General features: G+C 37.2%; 1 protein-coding gene across 1 annotated transcript; it reads right to left on the bottom strand.

Annotated features, from left to right (window-relative positions):
• Window positions 1–3,643: 3,643 nt before the first annotated feature.
• Window positions 3,644–4,260, bottom strand: LOC118751107. Its single transcript, XM_036485875.1, has 2 exons — window positions 3,996–4,260; window positions 3,644–3,948 (listed from the first exon to the last, which is right to left on the bottom strand). The coding sequence occupies exons 1-2, from the start codon at window positions 4,258–4,260 to the stop codon at window positions 3,644–3,646; spliced, it is 570 nt and encodes a 189-aa protein (XP_036341768.1).
• Between the last annotated feature and the right edge of the window lie 6,288 nt (window positions 4,261–10,548).

Raw genomic sequence — 10,548 nt, 5'->3', positions numbered from 1 at the left:
GAGAGAATAAGAGAATGTGCGATAGATGCCACCATGATAAAAACATAACAAGGTAAAACCATTGAGGGGCAGTATGACGTTTGCCAACAATATAATTTAAAAATTCAAAACTCAAACTCACACAAATTTTCATTTTAAATCTCAAACAACAACAATTGTGAACAATTTAGTTTTTTTATTTTCAATTCTATATGAGTTTAAAATGCTGGAAAACTTCAGAAAAAAAATCATGGCCGACGAATTGAGAGAATGGATTTATAGGGCTTTCGCACGAGGCGATTTTTCAGGCAACTTTTGCGTTCAACTCACGCAGGATTGCACGAAAAAAAAAAATGAACCGCTAAAAATATCAAAATATTCGCCATAAAATGACGTTTGCATTGTTCATCTTTGCATTCTACTTTTGGTTGAACGACCTTTCAACTAATCGCTTTCAACAAAGTTGGTCGCCAGCCAACATTTAGCCATTCAAATTTTTTCGTGCAACCCTTCATGAGTTGAAAGCAAAAGTTGAACGCAAAATCGCCTCGTGCGAACACCTTTTTATCTTGTAATGTTTCTATTATGGATGTCACAACGCTCTAGAGTTGCCATGAGTGTGAAGCGGCGCAGGTAAATAAGAGCGCTGCTATAGCGACCACCAAGTTCAGTTGCGAATCAGCAAGCTACAAGTTCAGTTGTAAAACAGAGATTAAGTGTGTTAGCAAGTCTTGTAAAGTGTTGTAATTACATTAACAAGTATTGTAAATTGTTGTTATTGCCTAAACAAGTATTGTAAAGTATTTGTTGTACAATAAATTTAATTGTACTGTAAGTTGGTCATCTTCGGCCGCCTGCGTTCAAACCCTGGTCAAAGCAACCTCGCAAAAAATATTGAAAAAAGGTTTTTTCTGGCAGTGGCAAACCTCCGAGTGTATTTCTGCCATGAAAAACAGCTTCTCATAAAAATACAATCGCCGTTCGGAGTCGGCGTAAAACTGTAGGTCCCTCCGCTCTGTGTGACAACATCAAGGCGCACACCACAAATCGGAGGAGAAACTCGGCCAAACACTAACATATGTGTAAGCGTCAATCTATTATTATTATTAAGTTGGTCATTTTGAGCTTTTATTTAACAATAACAGTAACAATATGTTATGTACTTTAGCTAACGTCCTGAAATTTGCCACAGCTACATATGTATGTTACCAATAACGTACTTACATAGCATCATTCGATTCGGAACCATTTTCTCCTAGATTTTTAAATCGCATTGAACGATTGCTACTTTGTTTTGAATGTTTGGTAAAATTTTGTGTGAAAATTTTGAAGAATTTTTTTAAATTTTGCACAAAGTTTTAATTTTATGAGTTTCGTTGTATACTGTCCTATCTACATACCTAATATGGTACCTGTTTTCGTTGTTAGGACTAAACTCAAAAACTGGATAGAGTTCAGTTAAATTGGCTGAGGTTATACCTTTCACATATGGTCCTATTATAATTATAGACTACTAGAAAACTGGCTAGGTGGCGCTGGAGTTGAGTTATTTGTAAAAGTCGTACTTATTAACCGGTTTCGTTCAAATTCGCTAAGTGGGCTACCTGTATGATGAAAAATTCGTTTGCAATTGTTGTCGTTGTATACCCGCTGATTATACAATCTGGTTGAAATTCATAATGCGTATTCATTTCATGATAAACAATGGTTTTGTTGAAAATAGAAAACCCATGTGTTTGGTCCGCTTTGGCCCTATGTTTATGTTATACATATGACGCCCTCATATACGCTAAATGCGATCTTGCATTTATGTCCGATTGACGAAATTGCTCGAGGCGGATGTTATTGCAGCAGTAAGACTCAAAGACACCAGTTCATAAAAAATTAAGACGAATTGCAAAGGTGGCGAACTGGCAAGGAAAGATTCGACCACATCCGTCCAAGAAGGAACATGGTAGATACATATGTATATCCATGGCTTCATTGAACACACGAATCCTTTATACAATGTACGGGAAAACGTTTCATCCTGTGCTTTTAAGTTTCCTTATAAGGACTTTTATTGGCTTACAGCTGTCGAAATACAATAAATAACCGAAATAGTGTTCATGGTACATGAGCTGGAGACCAACGAACTTGCGCGGACATGGTTGGATCAGAGCCCAATTGCACCAACGACTTATCACTTATCACTTTACAACTTTTGGATAAACCTTTCTTTTGAAAAGTAAAGTTGGTAAGTGTTGCACTTCTTACTTATAAAAAAAACCTTACCAACTTATAAGTAACTGACAAGTTTTTTGGTTTCAATGGAAAACGAAAGCTTAGCAAGCCCATGTGCGATTTGATAAACATTTTCAATTTCTCTTTTTTTTACTATCTCGCGCACACAAAGCAAATCCAATAAATTTGCTGTCTTAAAAATTATTAAGAAAAATATAAGTCCGTCTTGACTGTAATATGTATGTTTATATAAATGTGGGGTAAATACTTAACGTTCTAAGTTCACCACACTAAAGTATATGTACATATGTTTGCACGCAGGCAACCCTACGGACGAACGAATAGACAAAAGGACAGCAATAAGAACAGAAGAAATTACTAACGGGACCAAGTCGAATGAGAGGACAGCTAAAACGACAAGTGACGCGGAACTTTAAGTAAGACCGCTACCACCAAACGATACGGACGTGCCGCTGTTAAATTCGGTCATTAAACCAAGTGCTGTACAATTTTATTAAATTTAACTAAAGAACCTTTTAAAACTAAAGATTGTATAGCTTTAAACTCATTCGAATGTAGTTGCGCGACTTAAAGACTAAATTTTAAAGTAAAACGAATGTTGCAATTTAAAGACTAACAAATAAAGTGTGTAACTGAAACTGTAAAGCCTAGCAAATGTACGTGTACTTGTACTTAAAAACTACTAAATAAAAGTGTGCAACTAAAACCTCAAATTAAACATAAATATGTAATTAGAACTTAAAGACTATTAAATAAAACTTAAAGTAAACTAAATTTGAAACAAAAAGAGATTGCTTTATTTGAACGGAAGGACCCAGAACCCCACATAAATAACTATGTATATTTTTCTACATTTAAGGATTATTTATTTGGATCTTACCAAAATAATTCAATAACAAAAACACAAACACCACATTGCATTAATTGAATGATTTCCGTACCGGTTAACAAATTGGTGCTCAGTAGCCTTAGGGGTGTCTACATTTATCATAGTTCCTTCAATGCAACCTGCGACTTAAGCAAATCCACAAATGTTGACATATTGTGAGGCAATATTTTGCGTAAATTCAAAATTCAAATAGTTTCATCCATCAGTTTGTTTATCAGGGCATTTGCCACTCGATGGACATAACGCTAATTTGTGGACCCCATGCATTTGAACAATTCCATGATATTGGCTACCATTGCCTATCTAGTGCAGAGTCGATAATAATTGCTGAAGCGGACTTAAGCCATTATTACGCTCACTGTTGTATTGTAGGTCCTCTCCAATTTTTTATAACATTTTTTAAATTCGGCTGCGAGATAGCCGACCTAGGACTACACTATTAAAGTTGAATTTGAATTCATTTTAATTTACACCCAACCCCTCTTCAATAGGAAAATGAGATAAGTCTTAAATTGTTAATTACGATACATTTCAGCAATAGGCTTCTAAACGTTTTGGTGGTTTTCGATCTCTTTTTGGATATCTGCCCGGTGCTGTTGGAGTCTTGGCTCCATCGGTTTCTTTTGGTAAGTCTTCGGTTCCTTTTGGAAGGTCTAGTTGGGATGCCATACCAATCTGCGATGCTCCATGCGAGGATGTTAACGAAGATTGTGCTCCTTGCGAGGATGTTGACGGAGACTTTGTTTGAGCTGCTACTTGCGAGGATGTTGACGGAGACTTTATTTGTGTCGTTGACTCGCCTCGCTTCGGAGACCTAGGCTCAGGTGCGGGCTTGTCTGTATGTGGTTGGGTATGTTACGCCATTCTAACAGCGCTAGCCAACGATCTTGTCCACTTTTATCTGCTCGCCGAAAGATACGTTTGACGATTTTGACTGCCGACTCTGCTTTCCCATTTCCTTGATGATGATGTGGTGACGACAAAGTTACTTTCATACCCCAATTTCTTGCGAACTTTAGAAACTCTCTACTGTTGAATTGCGTACCCGAATCCCCTACGACTACCGATGGTATTCCCTGCCTACTAAATATCCGTTTGCAAGCTGACACTATGGTTGAGGCAGCAGGATTCGATTCCCGTATGTCCATAATGTAGGGCCTCAATAGTTTGTGCTCTTAAGTTTCTCGGTATGATGATTCTATCACCGCGTAGTAATATTCCATCACAGATTGTGATCTCATCGCGTATATTCCAGTCACGCTGAATTATCGTTCTTACTGCTGACTTTATTTGGCCAACCTTTCTGGCAAGTTTCCATTAGCTGGCGAATTTCCGGATCCTGCTCTCTCTGAGCGAATACTCGTTAGCTGATCATCATTCAGTGATATTTCACTTAAGAGATTGATATTTTGAATTTGCATGCACATTTTATCGAATTGTTTTGTCTGTTGTATCGCGTACACTTGCTCATTTTGTGTGTCGGCCACTTGCTGGTGCTTGAGACATTTACGCTCTAATAGATCCGCAATGAACATTTCTTTACCTTTTTTGTACTCCAGTATGATATCGTATCGCTATAGGCGTAGCATCATGCGTTGCACTCTTTTTGTCGCTTGCGCAACCGGCTTGTTGAAAATGTTGACAAGAGGTTGATGATCCGTTTCGACTTCGATGCCTGCCTTGCCACACACGTACTGATCAAAACGAGTGCATGCGAATACGATTGCTAAGAACTCTTTCTCAATTTGTGCAAATATTTGTTCTGTCGCTGAGAGTGTTCTCGACGCATGCATCACTGGTTTCCCACCCCGCTTAAGGACAGCTCCGAGACCGAAACTACTAGCATCGCACTCGATCTGGACTTCTTCATCGACGTTATAGAATTGAAGCACTGACGTTGCTGTGGTGAGCTGTTTAAGTCTCTCGAATGCATGCTGTTGCTCGCTTCCCCACTGGAATTCAACGTTCTTTTCTGTGAGCCTTCTCAGCGGCTCGCACACCTCCGAAAGTTGTGGTAAGAATTTTCCTAAGTACGTAGACATGCCCAACAAACATTTTACTTCTTTAACGTTTTCTGGCCTGAGCATTTCGGCTTTCACTTTTTCCCAGTCAGCCCATAGTAGCTGAGTTGTCTTAGCCCCACTCTTGCTTTCTTGCGATTTAGCTTCAACTCTGCTTTTTGTAATGTTTTCAATGTATTGCGTAGTTTCTCATTATTGTATTTTATTGCTTCGTTGAGCGTTTTTCCTCTGCCAAATATCAAAATGTCATCAGCTAACACTATTACGCCTGGGACTCCCTGCAAGATTTCAACTTGCCGGTTTTGGTAAATTTCTGGAGCTGGCGTAATCCCAAACGGCATTCTTAACCATCGATATCGACCGACATTAGCAAAATCAAAGAAAAGGAAAACCCGACAACCCTAACGGCCTTGTCCCTGTGGACAAACCCCACAGAAGCTGCACGCTTCCTAGGGTTGTCGTTAGTGGAACTTGACGACAACGACTGAGATACCAACCGATCTGGGCGGGGTTGTTGTAGCCGCTACAACAACAACAAAAACAACCGAATGGTGTCCAGAACGTCGTTAGATGACTGGACGGCTCGTCTAGCTTTAGCCGCCAAAATCCATTTTTGGCGTCTAATGTGGTGAATATTTTCGCATCCTTGAGTTCGGGCAATATTTCTTCAATGGCTGGTATCTGAAAAGGCGACCTTTTAAGAGCTTTATTTAACTCGAACGGGTCTATACATAACCTGATTTTGCCGTTTCTTCTGACGATAAGACAGTTGCTTGTCCACGGTGTGTGCTTGTAGAGTTTTTCAATTATTTTCCGTTTTTGAAGATCCCGTAGCAAGTCGTGCAATTCATTACGTACGGTGATTAGAATTCTGCGTGGTTGCTGCTGTACTGGCTTGGCGCTTGGATCCACCTCTAAATGTACTTCTCCCTCGATGAGACCATCGCATTCAAAAACGTCAGCAAACTTATTCAGAATACATTCACTCGACGACATTGTTTCAATTGCGTTCGTTTCTTTAATTTGAATGATTTTTAAGCCTTTACACGTGTTTGCAGACAAAAGTGGAATTTGCGGATTTTTTACCACTTGGAACTTTATTTTCCTTATGTCATTCTCTGTTCTGCATTTCAGTATAACTGACCCAATTGGTTGTACTATATTTCCCCCGAAACCTCGTAAAAGCACTTTTGTTTCTTTTATTTTTATCTCCTTACCGACAATGGCTTCCAGTTCTCGGCAACCAATTACGTTGCACCTCGACTCTGTGTCACAAAAGCATTTCACTTGAACTTCTTTATTTCTAACTAAAAATTTAAGCTTAGTGTAGATCAATTTTTCGTTATTCGCTTCCGATCAAATATTATTAATCATGTTTAAGCATTCTTCGCTGTCGCTGTCTGTCTCTGCTTCCTCGATTTTCGCAATTCGTTTTCGCTGCCGTCGTTCTGTTTTCGGAACAGCGCTGGTGTTCTCGCTATTCGGTCGTTGCTTACAGACCTTTGCAAAATGATTTTTCTTGTTGCAGTTTTTGCATATTCTTCCATACGCTGGACATTTATTTCGATTGGCTTTAGTGTATTTTGCATGCACACCTCCACAATACTGTTATTTATGCTTGTTCACTATGTTCACGTGCTCTTCCATATGCAAGTTGTCTTTCATAGTTGACATCTGTATGTCAGCCTGCTCCGCTACTTGACAAATGTTCATCGCCTCCGACAATGTTAGATCTTTCGTGGCTAGCAATCGTTTTCTAACGTGATCATCTCGAATGCTGAATACTAGTTTGTCCCTAATGAGCTCGTTTTCCATTGCCCCGAATTCGCAAGTCGCTGTGAGTTGCCGTAAGCGATGAATGAAACGCTCGATTGTTTCACCTTGTTCCTGTTGTGCAGTATTGAATATGAATCGATCGTAGATGATGTTTCTCGATGGAACAATGTTTGACTCCAGCGCATCTAATATACCCGAGATAGACAGCTTCTGCTCAGGAGTAATCGGCAACGCGTTATATAATTTAAAACCAGCTGGGCCAATTACTGCCAATAGATTTGCGGTTCTCTGTTTAACCTCCTTAGCCTCTAGCCCTGCTGCAATTTCATAGTTTTCAAAGGCTGCTCGGAAAAATTTCCATTCGTCTGCTATATTTGCCGCAGCGAGATTAAGTGGTAAGGGTACTGGAATGTTCGACATTTTCACGCTCCTACGATTTGACGGTTGCTGATTAACACGAATGTGTGCGGGATTACTGGGTCAATTGTAGTTTTCTGTGCCGCGCCCGTGTGAATGTAAGGATGTCGGTATGCTCACACGTGATGGTCACTTTATTGGGGTGCTGTCGAATCGATGTGCGGATTTCGATACGTTCTCCCGGATGCTCTTTGATTGCGGGACTTTAATCCATGCTGGATCCATGATGTGTTAGATCACAAATTGCTTAAATTTGCGAAATATTAGTTTGATGCACTCACATCCCACGCTGACACCATGTTTTATTTCATGTTGCTTGTTCTACAGCTTTCGTACAAGTAGTGTTTATTGAATAATCATGTCCTTACCTTATGACATTCGGCACACTACCCGATGTAGTGTTGCCAGCTATACATATTATAACATTAGCAAAATCAAAGATGACAAATGATAAATAAAAATGTTTGGTGCAACGAAATGCAAATAAATTTTGACAATTTGCATAACTTATCACTTATCCGCTAAAATCTTTTCGCTAATTTTGGTGCAACGCTTATCTCTGATTTTGAGTGATATTTTACCTATCAATACTCATTTGAGTGACTTTTCCTTATCATATTGGTGAAGCACAAAACTTTGCGCAAGTTCGATAATTTGCTAAAATGCTAATGATAATTCGTTGGTGCAAAAGGGCAGTTGTCGAAAGTTCTTGGAAAAACTCATCTGAATAATTTTTATATAAATTACATTCAAGTGAGGAATTTTCATCCCAAAAAAACTAATGAATAAATAACAAACAAAAAATTGTATCTGTTTACCAAAGAAGCGCGTATTTTCCGTTTTCACAATTTAAATAAAATTTTTGCAATATGATTTGTTTAAAGAAATATATAGGTATATGGCGTTTAGGAATATAACTTTCTTTGACTTGCCGTCATTTTTTAGTGGGCAACACTGTTGCTTTGTAAACAAGGCCCTCTTCGAAGACAATACTTTTAATAATTTAACCATGTGCGATATGTAGGCCTTTTAACTACACATCTTCTCAAGATTTTTATTACAGAACAACTTAAATATTATTTTTACTAACGTTAAGCTCGCGTTTGACCTTGAATTTTAGCGAAACTAGGTTTTTTTGCACTTTCCAAAATTACCTTGAGAGGTCTCTTCTAAGTTTCGATTTGTTGACTTTGAGAGAGTTTTTTATTGAATATTATACTAATAAATGAAGGGGCTAGCATCGTAAGGGTCTAAGTGACATTTTTGGAAAATATAAGTTATACCCATTTTTGTATAGTTAAATATAGTGTTTATTTGGTGAGAAAGAGATCGAAGTTATTTCGGACATTTTAGTGCCATCTATTGGCCGGGCAATAAACGTACTAAATTTTATTGCATTAATTCTTAGCTCAAACCATTAGAGTCTACCATTTATTCCACCTATTCATCGTGATTTTTATTTAAATATTCCCCATGAGACAAAAGCAAACAACAAATGTTCTAAGAAGCAAAGTCAAAAGACGATTATAGTCAGAGTGTACAGATTTGGCGATTTCGCGCCAATTTAGCGATTTTTCTTGGATATTTGCAAAAACTTAAGAAATCGCCACTGGCAATTTTTGGCGATTTTTTCTCTTCAAATAAATTTTAATCTTTTAACTTTCCCATGAAATAACTTTTCTCAGAACCATTCCATCCGATTTTGAATAATTTTGGATAATTGCTTACGGAGTGAAAACCGCAACAGGCAATAAAATGTTTGAAAATATAAGTAAATTCATATTATCTATCTATTCTATCTATCTATCATATATAATACGCGAAGGTATTTTTTGTGCAACCTAAAACATCTGCACCGTTCGCTCGAGTTTCAAAATTGGGGTGTCAAATTAAAGCGCTTGGCCTGTAGATGTGCAACAAGGTTTTATTTTTTCGAAAAGAGTTGCCACCTGTTAAATAATTGAACTCAAGTTATTTTCTAATCAATGCCCTCAGATCCGCACCGTCCGTTTGAAAATAGAGGTACCAAATTAAAGGGCTTAGAGTGTGGATGTTCAAAAAGGTTTTACTTTTTCGTAAAAAGTTGCCACCTGTTAAAAAATTAAGTTCAAAATAATACGCAAAGGCATTTTTTGTTCCGCATAAATGATCTGCACCGGAGTTGCCACCTGATAAAAAATTGCATTCAAATAATTTAATTATCAATGTCAACAGATCCACACCGTTCGTTCGATTTTCAAAAGTGCCAAATCAAAGGGCTCTGGCTGTAGGTGTGCAATAAGGTTTAACTTTTTCGAAAAGAGTTTTCACCATTTAAAAAATTAAGTTCAAATTATTTTAAAAGCTAAACCAATTATTACAAATTGGGCATAAATGGAAATATTTTTGAAAATGTTTGTTTCTTAACTTAACTTTATGAGGGTTGTCACCTGTTAAAAAAATCAAATTCAATTTGAATTGGGGGAATTAGGTAATAGAAATATGTATTTGTGCCAGACGGTAAAGGTTAAGTATGTAGTAGTTTGTAAACATTTTGAAGAGGGTTGCCACCTGTGTGAAAAGTCCAATTTATATGATGTATAAAAATAGTGATGTCAAGCGAATGAATATTAAGAGATCTTTAGTTGCAGGGTTTAGAATATTTTTAAAGTGTTTGAAGAGGGCTGCCACCTGTTTAAAAATTAGTTTCAAATTATTTAAATAGTTAAATCAATATTTGCTAATTGGGTACCAATCGCAGTAGTTTTGAAAATACTTTCTTTCTTAACTGCGTGTAGGAGGGTTGCCACATGTTAAAAAAAATATAATTCAATTTAGTTAAAGGAATTTGGTAAGTGAATAAGGTATCGCTATATGAGTGTCATGCAAAAGAGGTTTAAGAAGGTAGTAGTTTAAAAAAATTTTGAATAGGGTTGCCACCTTTATGAAATATTAACGATGGCTGTCAAATGAAAGAGCTTCAAGATATACTTAATTTGACAATTTAGAACATTTTTGATGTGTTTGAGGGTTGCCCAAGTTTAAATGGCTAAACTAAAATTATTTAATAAGTTAAATGAGTTACTAACCGATGGTTATAAATGGAAATGGGTTTAAAATTCTTTATTTAACAACTAAATTGAGGAGGATTGCCACGTGTTTAAAAATAAATTTCCACTTAATTCATCAGTTATATGAAATTTTACTTAGAAAATAATTTTTAAGATGGTTGCCGCCTGTTTT

The sequence above is a fragment of the Rhagoletis pomonella genome, unplaced genomic scaffold, assembly GCF_013731165.1.
Source record: "Rhagoletis pomonella isolate Grant_MI unplaced genomic scaffold, Rhpom_1.0 Rhpom_scaffold_00540, whole genome shotgun sequence".
NCBI lineage: Eukaryota > Metazoa > Arthropoda > Insecta > Diptera > Tephritidae > Rhagoletis > Rhagoletis pomonella.
This window is presented reverse-complemented; position numbering and strand designations above follow the sequence as displayed.